The 20,136-nt window shown below is 50.1% G+C and overlaps 1 protein-coding gene across 1 annotated transcript; it reads right to left on the bottom strand.

Annotated features, from left to right (window-relative positions):
* Positions 1–2,278: 2,278 nt before the first annotated feature.
* LOC109740261 (uncharacterized) lies at positions 2,279–3,847 on the bottom strand. The gene has a single exon (XM_020299299.3). The coding sequence runs from the start codon at positions 3,466–3,468 to the stop codon at positions 2,740–2,742; it is 729 nt and encodes a 242-aa protein (XP_020154888.1). The 5' UTR covers positions 3,469–3,847; the 3' UTR covers positions 2,279–2,739.
* Positions 3,848–20,136: the final 16,289 nt, after the last annotated feature.

The raw sequence follows: 20,136 nt of genomic DNA, 5'->3' as shown, positions 1-20,136 counted from the left end.
CGCAATAGCACTTTGAGTTTTATTTAGCTAGCTAGTTTACATAAAAATTAAAGGCGTGTGCGTGTATACCATCCTTCAATCCACATGATCAATATATCCATTATTTGTGTTTAGCATTTTTTTTTTCAGTTTCTGTGTGTGCTCCCAACGCGAATTCATAATGCCACAAGAATGCAAGCCTCTAAACTGAGAAGGCCCGTGCTCAGACTCTGGTAATTACTCCTTGGAGTACTCCATTCATTCCTTCCCCAAACACAAGGAATATTAGTTTTTTTCGAAGTCAATTTTTTGAAGTTTAATCAAGTTTATATGAAAAATAGACCAATGCCTATAATACCAAATAAATATAGTAGTATAAAAGCATTTCATGATGCATCTACTGGAATTGAGTTGCTATTGTTTTTTAATCTATAAACTTTGTGAAAAGAAAATTATATTCACAAGGCAAATTCATAATGCCCCTAACACAGGTATGCATGCCTCTTCGATGAGAAGACCTTCTTATATACTCCCTCTTTTCATGTTTTTTTTTTCTGTGCATGTTCTTATATACTCCTTCTGTTCCTAAATATAAGGTGTATTAGTTTTTCAAAATGTCAAACATTGTCTATGTTTGACCAAGTTTATAGCAAAATATATAAAGATCTACCATACTAAATAAATAAAATATAAAAATATATTTTCATCGTGAATATATTGATAATGATTTGGTATTTTAGACATTGATATTTTTTTTTTGCGGGGTAAACGAGAGTTTCTATTACTTAGCCAACATCAAGGTCTTGCTTAGACAGGGCCGGCACATCACCTGGTCCGTCCCTAAGCCACACAACAGTGCGTTCCTGAACTGTACCGAAAGTAGGAAGAAAATCACTAACTCTATTTTGCTCACGCCTAGCAAAGGCAAACTGAATAACTCTTCTATCATTTGCATGTCTTTTAATCTCCTGAACGAGCATACAGAACTTGGACCTGTCTTGCTCCGGGGCCTTCACCATATTCACTGCTGTCAAGCAGTCCATCTCCACTTGTACTGGGAGTGTCGTCCACTGTAGGGCGAGCGACAACCCCTCTTCACAAGCAGCAAGCTCCGTCCTCCAGTGGCTCAGAGCACGAGCGCAATTGGCGACAGGCAGAAAAATTATATCGCCATGATGGTCGCGGAGCACCATCCCTGCACCTGTCGTGCCCAATCTCTCGCAGAAGGAGGCATCAACATTCAGTTTTGTCCATCCTACTGGCGGTGCCTCCCATTTAGCCGTAGCAGCCGGCCTCTTCACATGTGCTAATGGCTATAGCTGGCCAAACGGGCCAGGCCAAACAGGCCAGCCCGCAAGCACGCCGGCACGGCCCGCCATGGCCAGGCACGGCACGGGCTAAACGGGTCGTGCCCGGCACGCGGCACGCCTTGGGCCGTGCCTGGGTCTAGAGCCAGGCACGCGGGCCGGCACGGCACGGCCCGTTTAATTTTTTAGAATTTTTTATATATGCATACCTAAAATATAGCCCAATAGGCCTAAAAACCAGCCAAACAGGCTGAAAATGTGCAGCCCAGCGTGCTAAACGGGCCATCGGGCCGGCCCGTTTACTAATCAGGCCGTGCCTGGGCCAAGGAGCAGCGCCCGTGGGCCGGCACGGCACGGCCCGGCTATTAAACGTGCCATGGCGGGCCGTGCCGGGCCAGGCACGATTAGCACATGCCGGGCCGGCCCGTTTGGCCAGGTCTGCTAATGGCTGCATGGTGAGGTTTGCATTAATTACTTGCTTGCCCTTCACAGGATCGGTGTTGGGGTTGATCTGAACGCCGATCAGCGAATCCACATAGCTCAGGAGAAAGCGTCGCGACGCGTCCACGGGAGGGGATATTTTTGCCTATATACTTGGTCAAAGTTAGAGAAGTTTGACTTTTTGAAAGAATAATGCACCTTACATTTAGAAACGGAGGGAGACACATGCATTTTGACTCTTGTTCAAGAAAAGAAAAATGTCCTGGAGACATTGATCTTGTAAGTGGAACAAGGGGTATTTCTTTTATCACATGAAACAACTCAGATTGAGCTTCCATGTGTGCATCTATATAGTTTCCACTACCGAATTTCAGTTCAGTTCAAATACTACTGTTTGTCTTCAGAATTAAAACATCGATGGGGTAAAGGGACTTGGAAGAAAGCTGGATAGATAACTGTCCATTCATAATTGATGTCTAGCTAGTAGTGTCCACGGGATACATACATGCATACAAAGATCACACGAAAAACAATATGTACACGCGCCAATATTTCGCCAAGCACAAGATTTAATTTAAGTCACACTTAAACATCACCACATACATTATACTTACTAGAGTAATTAATCTCTTGATACAAGGTAATTCAAAAAACACATCACCCAATCAAGAACAAGAGCATACGCGCGCACGCAGGCACGTAACGTACAGTATGTAAACCCTAGATATATATTTAGCACCACACAATTAAAGCTTAATCAACATCATCTTCTTCACCTGAATCGGTCGACGGCTGGACCCCATCTAGCACCGCGTCCATCTGACGGCCACATCACGGTCACGCCACCGACCATTGCTCGAGCATCACACAACTCTTCTTTCTTGTCTTCTAGTAGTAGTAGTACGTATTTTCCCAGCCAGGAAATAATAGTATTGGAGGGAAATAATCAACAGTAGCAACGGTACACCGAGATCACGTAAATGCGCGGCGCGGCAGGGTAATTGCCACGATACTAGAGGCGGAGGAGGCGGCGGAGGCCGTCGGCGGTGGCCGCCTCAGCGTTGCAGGACGGGGCGGCCGGCGCCACCTTGCCGGCCGTGGCGGAGTGTGGAGACGCTTTGACGACGAGGGAGAACCTGGGCAGCGGCAGGCTGCTGGGCGGCGGCGCCAGCGCGTGCAGCAGGTCCTGGACGCAGCTCCGGGCCAGCTCCTGCTCGAGGTCGTCCAGCGCCTCGGTCACCGCGGGCGCCGGCGGCAGTGGCGTCGCCCGCTCCAGCGGCTTCTTCTTCTTCTGCTCCCTTGCCGGTTCTGCGGCCGGCGGCTTAGCCGGCCTCCTCCTCCTGTCTCTCTGGCTCAGCTGGCGTGACGAAGCAGGGGGCGACGCTGCCGGCACGACGGTCGTGGGCGCCGCCGGCCTGACGGCACGTGGCGGTGTCGGAGGTGGTGGGTAGGGGAAAGTGGCATACTTGGTAGCGGTGGGCGGGAGCGGCAGGAGGGGTGGCTGGTTGGACGGCAGGAGAGGGAGAGACGGCGACGAGTATATCGGCGGCCTGGCGTACGCATACGGAAGAGCGGGAGCGGGGGCGGAGTTCCACGCGCCACTTTTCTGGAAGTGATGGTACTGCGGGCACGTGCGGGAGGAGCCGTACGCGCCGTGCGGCCTCGCCGGCCTCCCGCCATAGACGCCCCTCTTCGGGTACTCGAAGCTTCCGGAAGAACGATCCAGCAGAACGTTCTCCATGTCTGGCTAGATAGGAGTAGGAGGAGAAGAATTAAGAGAGCAACAAGAAATAAAGAAGGATGGGAATGAAGAACTGGAAGAACTTGTAGTATTAGTTTTGCATGAAATCTGCAAGAACTAGCTAGATCCTTGGGAAGAAAAACAACAAGGATGCTAGCTAGGATCGATCTATCGGTGGTTTTAGATCGAGAAGAGATCAAGAACATGCAAGAGGAGGAAGTGAACCAAAAAAATGGAAGCTATCTATATCAGTGAAGAACCGAAGAAAAGGCCTGCGCTCTATCTACGGTGGAGAGGAGAGGAGAGGAGGGAGCAGCTAGCCAATGCATGCACTAAGCCCACCCTGGCCTCCGGGCTACAGCTCTAGGGGGTGCAACGCCCTCTCTTTTATAGAGGAAGGTTGATGAGATGGGTTAGTTGGTTCGTTGAGTACTTGTGGGGGTGATTTGACCTCACATAAACTAATCTTCCTCGATTTTTCTTGTGGGTTACTAATGGCAGGTTTGCACGTGTTAATTACTATTGTACGGGGGTTAGAAACTTTTGCTGATGCCCCTTTAGAGGATGGTAATTACTGATTCCTTGCCTCTCCGGGAGCATTATTCGGAGAATAGAATTCATGGATAGATGTTTTATTCTTGGCAAAAGAACCTCGTCTTTTTATTTTTGCGGGGAAAAGAACCACATCTTTATATATTTCTAGCTTTAGGTTGCGTTCGGTGTTGGGGTGGTTCCAACTATTCTAGCATATTCCTTGATTTTCATAAAAGATTGGGAAATAAGTACAACATAGTGCAATCCCCCGACCGAGCCTTATAGTACATGCACATTGCACTCATTTATCTATGTCTTGGGGTTTTAAGATGTTTTTTGATTGAGACTTGTCCTTGGCCAACTGAGGGTAAAAATGCAATCATGAAAATGTATTATTTTCATGGAATACATTCTAAATATCTACATCACAACGTTAGATTTTGATTACGACGTTGCCAAATTATGTCTTTCGGTTATATGGTCTCAAGAAAATCACGCCTTCCAATTATGCTATGTCAATAGCTACGTATTAATGGCTCATTCATTTTGGAGGATTTTTTGGAAGACTCCTATGGCATTTTCATCCATGTTTAGCATTCATTTTGACAGAATTCTTAGCATTAAGGAGATATCGTGGGAAATTTTCATGATTGAAGTGAGCAAGGCAACCATTTCTTTGAATTTTTTTTTGCGAAGAAAACTTTCGATCTATTCATCAACTGTCATGTCATTGTAGTACAAAGAACATCAGAAGTAAAAAATATATCTAGATCCGTAGACCACCTAGCGATGACTACAAACACTGAAGCGAGCCGAAGGTGCGCCGCTGTCATGGCACTTTCCTCATCGGAGTCGGGCAAACCTTTGAAATGACATAAACCGAATGAGCCCTGACTGTTTCATTTTACAACTTGACATAGTTTCGTTATCCAACTGATCGCAATTATTTGGAAACGTCATACTAGATAGATAGGAGAAAATATGTCCCGCCACCCACTTAATGTAGTGCCGGCCGGTAGCTAATTAAATAGTGTGCGTTTACCTTGTTCGATTTGTTTTTGAGAGGGAGGGGTCGAGGACCAAAAAAGAAGTGCAAGTGGGGGGTGGTTCTGCAAAACAAAAATGCCGACATGCACAGTTCAGGCAACGGCTGCCACCTGATCTGACCACTAGATCACGAAAACAACATCGCGTCAATGACGGTGGGCCCCGAAAGTCTCCACGGGAAACGCGGCCCCGCAACGTACGGCGGTACGCGCGAAGCCAGCCCACCCATAAAGATCTGCCCGCCTTTCTGGCCGGTCTCGTCCTTGCTGTAGCGCGAATCCGGAGGACAGGGACCAACTGCGGCTAGGCCGGCAACCGCCAGACCGGCGCCGGCCGTCCGATGGGCGCCGCTGGGGCGCATCGGCCCGTCCGTCCGATCCGGAAAGCGACGCCGCCGACCTGCTTTCTTCTTCTCTCCTCCACCCGCCTTTCCTTCCCCGGCCGTATAGGCGATAGACAGGGTCCACCGGCCGGCGCCCGCGCCAGCGCCGCCCGGGGATTTCCGTAGCCTTGCCTGGCTGGCTGGCCTTTTACAAAGACCCGCGTGCTTGCGTCAATGGGCGAGCGACTTTTCGCCTAACGATCCAGCGGTTGCGTATATATCGGCACGCACACTACCGTCGGATGCGATCGACAGCCAATGGGCGGTGCAGATCGCCACGGATGATTCCTCATGATCGGTTGCAAAGCATGACCTCATGAAACAAGTACATATATTTTGGTTGCTGACCATAGCCTAAAAACCTTGTCTCGGATTGCCTTGGGGTATATATGTGCTTGCCAACGAGAACGCAACACCTGCCCCAAAAGGCCAAAATAGCAGGGCCTCTTCAGTTCATGATACTTTCAAAATATGTGAAGACGAGTTAATTGCAAGGCACTACCACACTTCGGCACGTTGTGACGAATCAGTACCAGTAGTCATTTTTTTTTGCCATGCAGTGCCAACTCTAAGCCTAAGTGTTGCAAAACGGTCTGATAGCCGTATAAGCTCGCATTGACCACGTATCTGATCGACCCGGCCCACTTGTCAGGTGCCACGGTGGCATACCCGCACGCACCCGCTCGGTAACTCTCGCACCCATCTCGGTCACACCAAGTAGCTTGGTCCGGTCTGGTCGAACCCGTACGCGACGAACCCTGGTTTCCTCTCCCCCCCCGCCCTCGTCTTCCTCTCCCCTCTCAGGCGATGGCGGCGGCGACTCCCGGCGGCGTCGACGGCGCGGGCGGGTATGGGGACCTTCCTGGCCTCGGCCCCGATGACCACTTAGGTCTGGACGACGTCGACGGCTCCAGTTCATACTACTCCAGCGCAGACGACGCGGATTTGGAGGAGGAGGCCGCGCTGTCAATGGAGGACAGGGTGAAGCTGGCAGAGATATGGGTGGCCCACCCTACCAGTAGCCATCAGTGGACCAGTGGAGCTGCTGGCGGCGTGCTGTAAGTCGTTCTCTTCTCTGCTTCTGCTTCTTTCTGTATATTCCAAAACAGGGTGCTAGGGTTAGTGTTGCTCATGACAGTATAAATTTGTGCTGTCAATTGTAGTTTGGATGATGCTGTTTGGGATGTTCGGATTCATTTTGACGCACAACACAATCTGGATAGGAAGATATGCAGTTCAGATGTTACATTTCTGAACTTATATGCACTGATGCACACACAAGGTTATTCTTTCTCTGATGAACTGTATCACATGAAGAATTTAGGCAGAGGAGAGGAAAGAGAGCATGGGTTAGAGTTAATTGACACAAACATCAAACTGCAGCAACTTAAGAAGGAATATGAGCATAGTTTAGTTCTGAATTTGCTAGTGAGGGCAACAACACCTTTTGTATGTCAGATAGAAGCATATTTAGTGAGATCAAACTATAGCAATGTCTGTCAGAGGAGAGAATAAAATTTAGCAACTATATTGTATAGACCACCTGTTGTGTATGATTTTAGTGAGCCTGCAGTTCTTGCTGTTGATCAACAAGGTGTTGTTTTTCATAGTCAGCGCACACAAGAGAGCATAAATTTCAGTAAGGAGAAGCTCAAAGCTGTAATGGAGGAAGAGGCAGTGCTAGAGGAGGGACATAATAACAGTGATTACTCTGAGGCTGCTACATATGACAGTGATAACAATCCTTTCTGCATGGAGAAGTACAGGATAATTGAAGACACAGAGATAATTGAGGGGAATAGACTAGCAGAGCAAGAAGTTGAAGATGAAGATTCAGATGAAGATGATGAGGATTCAGAAGAGGAACAATTACATTATGAGGGTGACACTGAGGTTGAGGACTTGTTTGAGATGGAGGAGGAGGAGGAGGAGCAGGAGCAGGAGAAGGAGAAAGAGGATGAGGTCAATGTTGTTGTTGCAACAGAAGAAGCACCAATGCAAAAACCTCCAAAAAAGAGGAAGAAGCTGGCAGTTAGGAGAGGCCCTACTACTAGGACACATTCAAGTGTGTTGGAGGAGGTGCAACCTGATTTCATTCCTTCATCAGATGAAGAAGATGATGGGTTGCTGTTTGAGGATGATGATGATGGACATGAGCCAATGTCCTTTGTTCTACCTAAAGGGAGGAAGAGTAGGGCCAAGAAAAGAAAACCAAGGATCTGGTACAATGACAAACTTGAGCAACCATATCAGCAGTTATGTCTGTACATGTGCTTCAAGAATCAACAGCAATTCAGAGATGCTTTGTTGAGCTTGCACATCACACAGGCCAGAGACTTCAGGTATCACAGGAATTCAGACCAAAGGATCATTGCCTATTGTAAGCAAGAGCACTGCCAGTTTTGCATAGTTACTGCAGTTATCAAAGGGGAGAAGACTTTTGCTATTAAGAAAATGAGGCTGGAGCACACTTGCCCTAGCAGCACTGAGTCATCAAGGATCAGTGCCAAGTGGCTTGCAAAGACCTATGAGTCATTGTTCAGGTCTGATCCAACCACCAGCATACACACTCTAATTGACAACTGCAATGAGAAGTATGGTGTTGATGTGCCAAGGCACATGGCCTATAGGGCCAAAAACCTTGCTGTAGAAGCTGTGCTAGGAGAGCACAAGATTCAGTATCCCAGACTTAGGGATTATGCTCAGACCATCATGGATACAAACCCTGGTAGTAGAGTTTTAGTTGCAACAGTTACTCCAAGACCAACTACAAAAATACCACATCCAGGACCAAGGTTTCATGCTATGTTCTTCTGCATAAATGGAGCAAGGGAGGGATTTCTCAATGGATGCAGACCATTCATTGGTTAGTAATGCTTTATACTTCTTTCTCAATGGATGTAGTGGTGCTTTATAGTTCTTAATACTTAAATATATAGTTTAGTAATGCTTTGTAGAAGTTTAAATTGTTCTTTGGTTGCAACAACAGGTGTTGATGGATGCTTTATTAAGCTCACCACTGGTGCTCAAATCCTAGCTGCCATTGGAAGAGATGGGAATAATAATATTTTCCCACTTGCATTTGCTGTTGTTGGACAAGAGGACACAGCTAACTGGTGTTGGTTTCTACACCAACTGAAGATATGTCTAGGAGGAGAAGTTGGCAAATTTGGGCCTTATACTATCATGTCTGATAGACAGAAGGTATGCATGCATCTTTCTGTTATGTTATTGCTTTTGTGTTCTTCTGCATTAGCATGTTATGTTCTAGATGTAATAGTACATCAGCTAAGTCTGCTATGTGAACAGGGGTTACTAAATGCAGTAAACCAAGTTTTTCCAAACTGTCATCAAAGATTTTTCCTTAGACACCTCTATGCAAATTTCCAGAATGCTGGGTTTAGGGGGGAAGATATTAAGAAATGCATGGATAATGCCAGCTATGCTTACAACCAGCACAAGTTTAATATTGCCATGAATGACTTGAAAAATGGGAGTGAGGAAGCTTGGAAGTGGCTAAGTGGAATACCTAAGCACACATGGGCTAGGCATGCTTTTGACACTAACTGCAAGACAGACTTGGTTGTTAACAACCTGTCTGAGGTGTTCAACAAGTACATCCTAGATTTTAGGAAAAAACCTATTAGGACTATGATTGATGGTATCAAGGATAAGCAGATGGTGAGGTGGCATAATAACAGAGAGAGGGGAAAGGCATCTTTGTGGGAGATCACACCACATTATGCTGAGAAGCTTGAGGTGGAAAAGGAAAGGGCCAGATTCTGCAAACCTATTCAAGCTGGTGTAAATCTTTGGCAAGTGACCAGTGGGCAGCAAACACATGCTGTAATCTTGGAACTCTATACATGTGGCTGCAGAAAGTGGGACCTGTCTGGCATACCATGCAACCATGCAATATCAGCAATTAACAAGGCAAAAAGATTTCCAGAGAACTATGTCTGCAAATTCTTCAAAAAACCTTTTTACCTTGCTGCATATGAACCAATGATATATCCAGTTCCTGGTGAACATGATTGGACAAGGACAAGTGGACCAGACATAGAGCCACCCAAATTTCATGTGAAGAAGGGAAGAAGGAAAGAGAAGAGAATAAAGGGCAAATTTGAGGTTCCAAAACCCAAGGACAGTTCAAGAATGGCCACTATAACATGCAGCAACTGTGGGCTCCAAGGCCATAGGTACACCAACTGCAAGCAATAGTTGAGACCAGAGTTGGCTTTGAGGAAAAACAAGCATGTGGTAAACTCCTGTGAATTGTACTTGCTATTTGGTCTTCTTTCCTTCTATGTTTTTTGTGCTAAACCTAAACCCTAAACTATCATGTTTCCTTGTATGTTTGCAAGGCACCTGCAAGATCAAGGAATGAAGATACTCCATCAGGATCACAACAGCCACCAGCAAGGTCTGCTTCTGCAAGAACTACTTCTGCAAGATCTGCTAGTGCAAGATCTGCTACTGCAAGATCTGCTAGTGCTAGATCTGCTACTGCTAGATCTGCTTCAACAACTGCTAGAGGGTCAGCTAGTGCAAGTGCAAGATTTGCAAGGCCTTTCACTGCCCCAAGATTTGTTGAAGGAGCTTCATCTTCTGGTCCTTCTACTTCTGGTGCTCCTTCAAGTGCCACAGGGAATTATACTCGTTTGATGTCGTACTTTACTGCCAGTGGTAACTTATGAGTGATAGAATGTTGCTACTTTAGTCTGAGTGGTGCTACAAAACTGATGTATGTTCTAATGGATTGCTAAGTTGAGTCTGATGTGAACTAAGTTGAGTCTTATGTGAACTGCAATATTTGGTCATTTGGCACTTGTGAACAACTCAATGCTTTTTGTGTTGTTCATTTGGCATTTCTGAAACAACTCAATGCTCATTTGGCTTTTGTGAACAACTCAATGCACATGTGTCAAGAAACCATGCATGTACTGGATGATACTGCCACAATGGCCACATACTTCATTACTAAGATGAACATACCAAATATTGTTTACAAAGACACTAACTAGTAACACCTGACACTAACTTGCAACACCTGACACTAACTTGCAAAGATCAACCTGACCACAACTGACACTAACTTGCATCTCTCCTTAACAAGGATCAACCTGACACTAACTTACAAGGATCAACCTGACCACTACTAGCATCTTCAGTGCCAAAACAAGCTTGAGTCTAAACCACTGACACTAACTGCAGCAGCATCTTACTGCACCAGCATCTAGCTCTGCAGCAACATCTTGGCTGTCACTAAACCTACCACAAAGACAAGAAAAAGAAAGACAACATTCTGATATTTGGCCTTCAATGCATCTAGCTCTGCATTTTTCTCCCTGAGCTGATCTTCCAAAGCCACCACCTCTCTTCCTCTTTGAGCTTCAGGCAGAGCCACAACGGCACTGTCATCTTCAAACACACCAACACTTGATTCACCTCTCAGCCTACGCACTTCATCTCGCAAATCTCCAATCAAATCACTCAAAAACTTAGGCAGAGGATCATCATGCCATTCATGGAAGCCACAACCACCATGCTGTACCAACAGAAATCAGGGTTTGAGAGGGGAGAAGATCTAATGAACAGAAAATATAACTAAAATGAAACTTACCATAGCATCCACGCAGGCGTAGTACCGCCTGCCTGGGTTCTGGCGGCTCCATGAGATCCATCTCGGCGCCTTCCTACGCGGCCTGCACCAGCAGAGCTTCTCCGGCTCATACGCCATCGGGCTCTCACGGTAGGGCACCGGCGACCTCGATTCGTCCCCTCTCCTTCCGGAAGCTCGACGGAAGCTGGGAGCCTGAGAACGACCCGAAGACCACGGCATCGACATTGACTTGGACGCAGCGGCGGTCTGCGCGGCGAGCGGCGGCGGCTGGAGAGACGAGGGCGATGAGGCGAGGAGAGTGACAGAGTGCGGCTGGCTCCGGTTGGGTTCGACCGGACCCGGCTACATGGAGCGACCGAGACGGGTGCGAGAGTTACCGAGCGGGTGCGCGCGGGTATGCCACCGTGGCACCTGACAAGTGGGCCGGGTCGGTCAGATACGTGGTCAATACGAGCTTATACGGCTATCAGACCGTTTTGCAACACTTAGGCTTAGAGTTGGCACTGCATGGCAAAAAAAATGACTACTGGTACTGATTCGTCACAACGTGCCGAAGTGTGGTAGTGCCTTGCAATTAACTCTGCGAAGACTGAAAAATGATATAATTGATTATCATGAGTTTGCATCAAGTGATATGTAGTGCAAAATAATCTGCAGGGTTTGTGAAAAAAGGTAATCTTCGAAGAAACAGCTACAATCCACATAGATTATCTTTTTATAAAGGATTACAGTTCTCCAAAATTATCTGCAAGACTGCTCAATGAAAGGGCCATCTACAATTTCAGAACAAGTGTTGCATCAAGGCACGGCGAAGATTGGAGCATGCAATGGTCCGTAAGATGTAGCTATCCAAGCTAGCCCTAGACACGTGACGAAGTTAGCTGGTTTCAACTAGTTTCCTTATATGCCCATTTGTGTTTTGCATCATAAATGCAATGATGGAGTATTTGACATATATCACAGAGGTTTTGCTCAAGAACGCAATACATAAGAACCGAGGGCAACAAAGTCTTGGGGGTACTTCTTTACAGTACTAATATTTGCCCCGCAAAAAAGGTACTAATATTTAAATTCTTTGTTTTAAAAAATGGAAACACTTCATCACTCAGACATTATGCCTTTGCAACTATTTTTTTTCTAAATCAACCTTTGGTTTTGTCATTAAAGCCATTTTTTTGTTATAAATGTCATACCAAATGAGACAAACCAACTGTAAATAGGGTTGCACAAGAGGTGTGTATTGAAATTTGGCTTGTCATAAGAAAAGAAAAAAAATGTCACGAGAACAATATAAGAACTGGCAAAAAAGACATTTGGACTACAATAAAACAAGATGATGCAACAGTCTTGTTCAAGTGTCAACTTTGTGCTTAGAGAGTAAGGACATGTAGTTACTTAAGAAAAAGAAAATAATATTGCAATGCTATCACTAACGTTGAGGCCCAAGCATCTCATGCACTACCTCTTTTATTGGTGTTTTGGTAAAGGGGCGTGAGTCGGACGAGCTGGTGATTCTTTAGGGTGTTGTTCCCCTGGGGAGAATTCATCTAAGCATCCTGGGAAACACATGGGCATGCTATGAGGTGACTATCTCTTCTTTTATTTATTACGGAGAGGTTGAAGATTTGGTAAGCACCGACCAAGTGTAAAAGGGAAACAAATATTCCTAGGATGAAAATATATATCATTTTTGCTAAGAGCAAAATATGTTTTGAGTTAGGCAGATAGTACTATGATGCTGAATGAGTAATGGATGCCAAAGTATGAAGCGAGAAAGGTTAGAGTAAAAAGTAGAAAAGGTAAGTAGATGTGACCTTTGAACTTCTGTTAAAAGGAGAAGATCAATATGATGCTCAACACATGGTTTTACATGAACCTGCAAAGAATAAGTGGAAAAGCTAAGGTAAAGTATAATGGTTAGGTACGATAGTGTGACCAATTAGGCTAAGCCTACTTCATTATGAAAAGAAATGCTTAACGTGTGTTCCTCGCTATGGTAATGATTATTGTTGGACTACAGAAGGTGTAGTCATTGCTGAAAATCTTACCTAAATTTGATTTACTAAACTAATTTTTATAGCTAGTAGTTAGGCGCAACTCATTTTTCTTAGACAAAGGATAATTTCCCACAATCTTCGTAGTTGATGCACATGCTACAAATAAAGTTTCAGAAATATTTATGTAGCCACGTAACATAAAAAACAACAACCAGGATACACAGTGAAAATGTCGATATACTACAATTCATACTAGCATTTCATACAGATAGTAACATTGCAACTATGTCACGTAGTCATGTGAATTTAGAAAAAGTAATTAACTAAGAAACAAAATTATCAGATTGAAATTAAAAGATCAAGAAGGGCAACAATTTACACCAGAGAATACGTTCTCATGTTTTTTGTGGAGGAAGTTAGCTTTTGCAATAGCAATAAGTGGGTAGATATTATCTTAACTTCTCCAAGTGGGCATACATATAGTCAAACACCATATGTCACTCGCACAAAGAAAGAAAGAAAACACATGCAGGTCATACGGCTTCAATGGGCGGTGGCCCGTGAATTTCTTACACACAAGTTGCACTTCTTTTTTCTGCCAATGACGAGTTCAATCCATCAGGGCAACCAACTCCTTCCCCTCCAGATAAACAAACCGGGCGGTCATCATTAGCTTCCGGCCCGTTCCAAACACAGTTAATAAATCTCTGGAACAATCTCGAAGCACGCCGATCATTCTTAGCAGCAACCAACCACCCATGGCGTCTACTCTAGAATGTTAGCTGAGCTTCTGAGGTAGCCACTTGTTCGCCATGAATACAACAGCTAGCTCCGATAACTACTTCTAACCAATCGGCAGCACCACTACGAGCAGCACCGACGACACCACGTACTCACAAAGGAAAACGTAAGCATCGGCACAGAATGACAGAATGCGATCAGATTATTTGCAGGAATATCTGCGTGCCATAACCCGCGGGCAGGACGGTCGACGGAGAGCCATACGTAGGCTGCACCGGCGCGGCAGGTTTCGCTATCGGATGTGAAGAATAATGGAGAAGTCGGCGGGGTACTTGTGCGCCGGATCAACGTCAGCTTGGCTGAATCTGCAGGGCTGCCGGCTAAATCTCGCGGGGTGGAACGGCAGCCTCGCGTTCCTCTTTGCTCTCGCTGTCGGGCCTGATTCCTGAGGCGGGAGAGGGCTCAGATCTTGTCAGGAAAGGGACATGCATGCTCACATTGTGTGGCGTGCCGTGACGCGGGAAGAAGGGTCCAACGTACCGCGCGTGGCTTTCCTGGCGAGCGTGCGATGGGGCCATGGTACATTGAAAATGGCGCGGTGCTCCTGTACTGGTCGCGGCAGGTCGATCGACATGCCGTGTTGCTCTCGTTGGTCGTTGTAGGTTGGCCGTAACGCACAGTGCAATATCGTTGTTTTTTTGCGATCGCAATATCGTTTTTTTTTTTCAACAGTCACAGTACAATATCGTGGCTAGACGTGTAAGGATATGCACATCAAGCACACATTACGTACAGCCACTTAATTTCCTATAATATCGTCAGGATAATTGGATATGTACATGGAGACTGTGTTGCACACATCAAGCACACATTACGTGCAGTCAACAGCACGCTTGAGATATCTGAACCTTAAGCCTCAAGGTAAACTAGAGGTCTATAACGGGGGTCTCCCCTTTTCTTCGGTTGCATCGCATCACCTAACTCGCATTTGACTAATCCGTCGCATTTTCCATGTTGGCGTTTACTACTATGGATGCATCTAGCTATCTCACGGGGGAATAGAATAGCGTGCGTAGCCCGGGGGTCGGCGTTTCGGCGTTTTCTTGAGCGCCGACCGTTGCACCACGTCCACATCCTTGGTCCAGTTGCGCTATAGCCTATGAGCAAAGCAGCCGCCTGTTCACAAGGGAAAAAGACATGGCGGGTCCTGCTCGGTTTTTCAATTTTTATGCCGCCCCAGGCCACCGCTCCGGGCTTCCGGTCCGGCGTCTGCGGGCTGCAGGCTCCGCTTCTGCCGTCCTACCTCTTGAGTGATCGCCGTAGGCTCTCTCGACACATTTTTATCGTGCAGTTTTCTGACCTTCTTTGTTTTTTCGTGAATACGCTTGAGAGCGTATCTTTTCATTGATAGAAAGAAAGAGAGTACAGGGGGGGGGGGGGGGGGTGCTCAGTGTCCGGCACGCAGGCAAGACAAGGAGCGGGGAGCAGAGATGACGGGCTGCTCAGATACATGGCTAAGGACCTATGCCAAGAGCGCAGCTAAACCGTGAGCTCCAGCCCTAGCCCAAGAACGCGCGTCGTCCTGGATAAGCTCAAGAAGCCGGGAGGTGGAGGGGGACTCGCCGTCGAAGACGCAGCGGTTGCGCTGCTTCCAGATAGACCAAGCCGCCAGGGTTGCGAGGGTGGCAAGCCCCTTGCGGTGCCCTGTGGGGGAGCTCATGATCATCGAGGAGCACCAAGGGAGGAACTCTTCGGGACCGGACGAAGGGGGGACGGTGGCGCGCACCCAAGCCAGGACGTCATGCCAAATCTGCCTGGAGAAGGGGCATGCGATGATAATATGTTGCAAAGTCTCGACGTCCTGGTCGCAGAGAGCACATCTGTCGTTGTGGGGGAGACCGTGGCGGGCCAGTCTATCGGCAGTCCAGCAACGGTCAAGGTCGGCCAGCCAGGTGAACATCTTAACGCGCAGGGGGGCCCAACACTTCCAGGTGAGGCGCCAGTATGGGGCGGATGTGGAGCCGGCAAAGAGGGCACGGTAGCATGATCTTGCGGAGTATTTCCCGTTCGCAGTCCAGCGCCAGACAAGGCGGTCTGGGGAGGCTGAAAGGTGAAGGTGACGGAGTCTGGTCCAAAGATGGACGTACTCCACCAGCGCGGTGGGTGTGAGCGCGCCACGCAAGTCCGCGATCCAGCGGCGGTCCTGGAGTCCATCCGCCACGGTGCGCTTGTGTCGCCGACGGGGGACCAAGGGGAGGAGGGCAGGGGCGATGTCCGCAATGGCCATGCCGTCGATCCAAGCATCAGTCCAGAAACGGCAAGACCTTCCATCACCGAGAACCCAAGAAGTGGACGCGCGGAAGATGGAGGAGGAGTCAGCATCTGAGGGCAGGTGCAGGTGTGCCCACGGCCTGGCCGGGTCGGTGCGCTGCAGCCACAACCAGCGTACGCGGAGAGAGATCCCTTGCCGATGGAGGTCCGGAATGCCGAGGCCGCCCGGATGGAGGGGGCGGCAGACGCGCTGCCAGCTGACTGGCCCGTGCCCAGCGCGGGTCTCCTTATTGCCATGCCAGAGGAATTCGCGGATCATTCGGTTCACTTGCTTGAGAATCGTCGGGCACAGAGCGATGACCACCATGATGTGGGAGGGGATCGCGCACAGCACGTGGCGGACGAGGGCGAGACGCTTGCCGCGGGACAGGAGCATCGCACGCCAGGAGGAAAGCTTCTTGGCCAGCTTCTCAACAATCGGCCGGAGCGACGAGGCGGACGGCTTCCGGAGCGAGAGAGGAATGCCCAAGTAGGTGATAGGGAAGTCCATGACTGTGCAAGCCAGCTCGCACGCGATGGAGGCTCGCGTGGGATCGTCGCAGCGGATCGGGGTTGCCGAACACTTGGCAAAGTTCGTGTAGAGCCCTGAAGCCTCGCCGAAGACACGAAGCAGCTCCCGAATGACCCAGAGATCGCGGGTAGAGGGGTGGCAAAAAATGATCACGTCATCGGCATAGAGAGAGATGCTCGAAGAGGTGTGCCGAGTGGTGAGCCGTTGAAGGAGGCCGCTGCGGTGGGCATGGAGGAGGAGGGAGTTGAGAGCATCAATGGCAATTGTAAACAACATCGGAGACACGGGATCGCCTTGCCGCAGCCCGCGAGCGTGGGCAATGGGAGGGCCGGGGGATCCATTGATGTGGACGTGCGTGCTGGATGTGGAGAGCAAGATGGAAATCCACTCGATCCACCGCCGACCGAAGCCCAGGTGGCGGAGCACGTCAAGGAGGAAAGCCCATGATACCGTATCAAACGCGCGTGCAATGTCGAGCTTGAGGAGGACACGAGGCACGCGGAGATTATGAAGCTGGCGGGCGGTCTGCTGGACCAGCATAAAATTGTCGTGCACGCACCGCCCGACGATGAATGCACTTTGGTTGGAGGAGACGAGCTGGCCCAGGCGAGGAGCAAGGCGAAGCGAGAGGACTTTGGTGATGAGCTTCACGATCAGGTGGATTAGGCTGATGTGGCGGTAGTCCGAGAGAGAGGAGGCGTCCAGCTTCTTCGGGATCAACGTGATAAGGGCTTCATTAAGACGCTGGAGGCTGCGCCCATTCATTGTGTAGAACTTGTCGAACACCTCGTAGACGTCGGCTTTGACAGTATCCCAGCACGCCACAAGGAATTCGGTCGTGAATCCATCGGGGCCCGGGGCTTTTCCACGGGGGAGTGCCTTGACCGCAGCCCAGATTTCTGCCTCAGAGAAAGGTAGCTCAAGCTCCTCAAGATCGAAGGAGCGAACGTCAATCTGTTGCAGGTTGAGGGAGAAGTCGCGGGGTCTTGGAGTGCCAAGGAGTGCAGAGAAGTGGTGATATGCCGCCTTGGCCATGTCTTGCTCATCGGTGATCGTAGCGCCCTCATGCTGAAGGGAGAGAATGCGGTTCTTCTGCTGCCCGTGGGCCGCGTGGATTTTGAAGAAGGCGGTGTTAGTCTCACCCTCCTTCATCCAGCCGAACCGCGCCCGCTCACGAGCGATGGATCTGTCGAGCGAAGCTAATCCAAGGTAGGCGCGCTTGAGGCTGCGTCGAAGCCAGACCTCAGAGGGGGAAAGAGCCCGGATGTCCTGGGCAGCGTCGAGGCTGGCAATAAGCTCCTGCGCAATCATAAGCTGCAGGGAGATGTGGCCATGAGTGCGCGCGCCCCAACTCTGGAGGCGGCGAGCCGTGATCTTGAGGCGGAGGTAGATGCACCGGAAAGGGTCCGGGTCGTGGACGGAGGCCCAAGCAGCCGCCACCGTGTCTTGAAAACCTTCAAGTTTGATCCAAAACCGCTCAAAGTGGAAGCGTCTTGGGCCAGCAGAACGCGGAGTGTAGTCGAGAAAAAGCGGGCAGTGGTCGGACACCATCGTGGCAAGGCAACGGAGAATGGCATGTGGCTGTGCGAGATCCCACTCGGAGGTGCAGAGAAAGCGGTCGTTACGCACGAGCTTGGGCGAGTCCCTCTCATTAGACCAGGTGTAATGGCGGCCGTGCATGTAGACGTCGCGCAGCTCCATATCAGCAATGAAGCGACGGAAACGGTTGGAGGTGCGCCTGTTAATCCGCCCGTTACTCTTGTCACTGGAGGAGGAAACGAGGTTGAAGTCACCGCCGAGCAGCCAGGGGCCAGCGCAAGAGTCGCGGGTATCTTGCAGGTCCTCGAGGAATAAGATCTCCTCATCGTCGTCCTGCGGGCCATAGACCCCGGTGATCCGCCAAGGGTGCGCGCCCGAAGTGGTAGAAACGAGGGCCGTGATGTGGTGTTGACCGATGTAGGGGCTGGAGATAGCTATCTCATTGCGGTTCCAAGCAAGAAGGATGCCGCCGCGGGTGCCAGAGGCCGGGAGGAAGAAGTAATCCAAGAAGCATGAGCCGAGCGTCTCCACGACAAGGGGCAATGAGGACGAATCGAGCTTCATTTCTTGAAGGAACACAATGTTCGGCGAGACCGATGAAATTACATAGCGGACCGCGGTGCGCTTAGCCCTAGAGTGAAGGCCACGGACATTCCAAAATACAGTCTTGAGGGTGCACTCCATGGGGGAAGGATGGAGGCCGAGGAGAAGGCACGACGGCGCTAGTTGGCGACAACGTCGTGGGCCGCCGTGATTGAGCTGCACGGAACAGGGAGAGAGCCTGAAGGGATGTGCCATCCGTAGTAGTCTGCGAAAGCCTGCACAACATCCTCGGCTAGCGGCTGCTCGAAAAGCTTGCTGTAGTGCTCGATGCCGAAGAGGAGATGTGCTCGTTCTCGCGGATGATGCCGAGCCTAAGAAGAAGCACACGTTTAGCTTTAGCTTCCGAGCCGAGGCCCCGATCGGCCTTGGCAATGCGGTGGCTGCCTCTGGGAGTGAAGTTAGGAGGCAATTCCTTCCTTCTACGCTTGGGGCCTGAGATAGGCAGCACGGGCGCTGTCCGCAGCTGGATGCCAGCCACGAAGGCTTGGAGCTCACCCTGGGCAGCCGAAGCGCTATCTGCATGGCCAGGGGCTGCCAAGGCGCTAGGGGACTGGCCACGTGGCGTGAAAGGGGTGGCGGAGGCCGAGAGCGGGCAGGGGGATCGTGGTGGGGTCGCCTGGAGGGATGGGTCCGGTGTTGCGGCACGGGGGGCAGGGGATCGTGGGCCAGGGGTTGCCTCGAGATCAGATCCAGCCTGTCGCGGCCTCAGAGGGGACTGGGTGGCGCCCGAGAGAGGGGTGGTCGGGGTAGCGCGACCAATGCGGGGCGAGCGCGGGGATCCGGAAGCCCCGGTGGTGGGGTCCTGGGACGGCACATGCTGCGACTGCTCCTGGTGGGTCCACCATGTCAGCAGCAGGGCGGTGGGTGCCAGACGCAGAGGCACGGTCGTGGCTGGCGGGCTTGTCGTCGTCCGCGGACCGCGGTCAAGGTGGCTTTGCTGCGTGTCAGGGCGGCTTTTCCCCTGGGCCCGGGCAGGTGCGTCAGCGGGTAACGGGTGGGATCCAAGGATCCCATGCCAGTCCCGGTGAGGCGGAGGAGGGTGCCGGTGGCGGACGGCGCACGCCGGCGCCGGAGGAGCCACTCCCACGGCCAGGCGGCGGCCGCGCATCACCACAGTTTCCGGAGCGACGCGGAAAATCATAATGGCGCGGCCAGGGCCCGGGGCACGGCGGCGATGGAGGGACGTTGAAGGGGTTGGAGTTGTCCGCGGGAGGTGGGGGCGGCGGGGCCGGGGCCGGCAGGCGGAAGTCGGTGGAGCGGGTAACATGGATCGTCACCGGGTAGCGCAGGACCTCCAGCGCAAACCTCTCCGCGACGTCCGGGTTGGCGCCGGCGATCACGGCGTCGTTCTCCATGAGGT

This window comes from Aegilops tauschii, chromosome 4, assembly GCF_002575655.3.
Source record: "Aegilops tauschii subsp. strangulata cultivar AL8/78 chromosome 4, Aet v6.0, whole genome shotgun sequence".
Classification (NCBI taxonomy): Eukaryota; Viridiplantae; Streptophyta; class Magnoliopsida; order Poales; family Poaceae; genus Aegilops; species Aegilops tauschii.
Note: the sequence above shows the minus strand (reverse complement) of the source record. Positions and strands in the feature narration are given on the sequence as shown.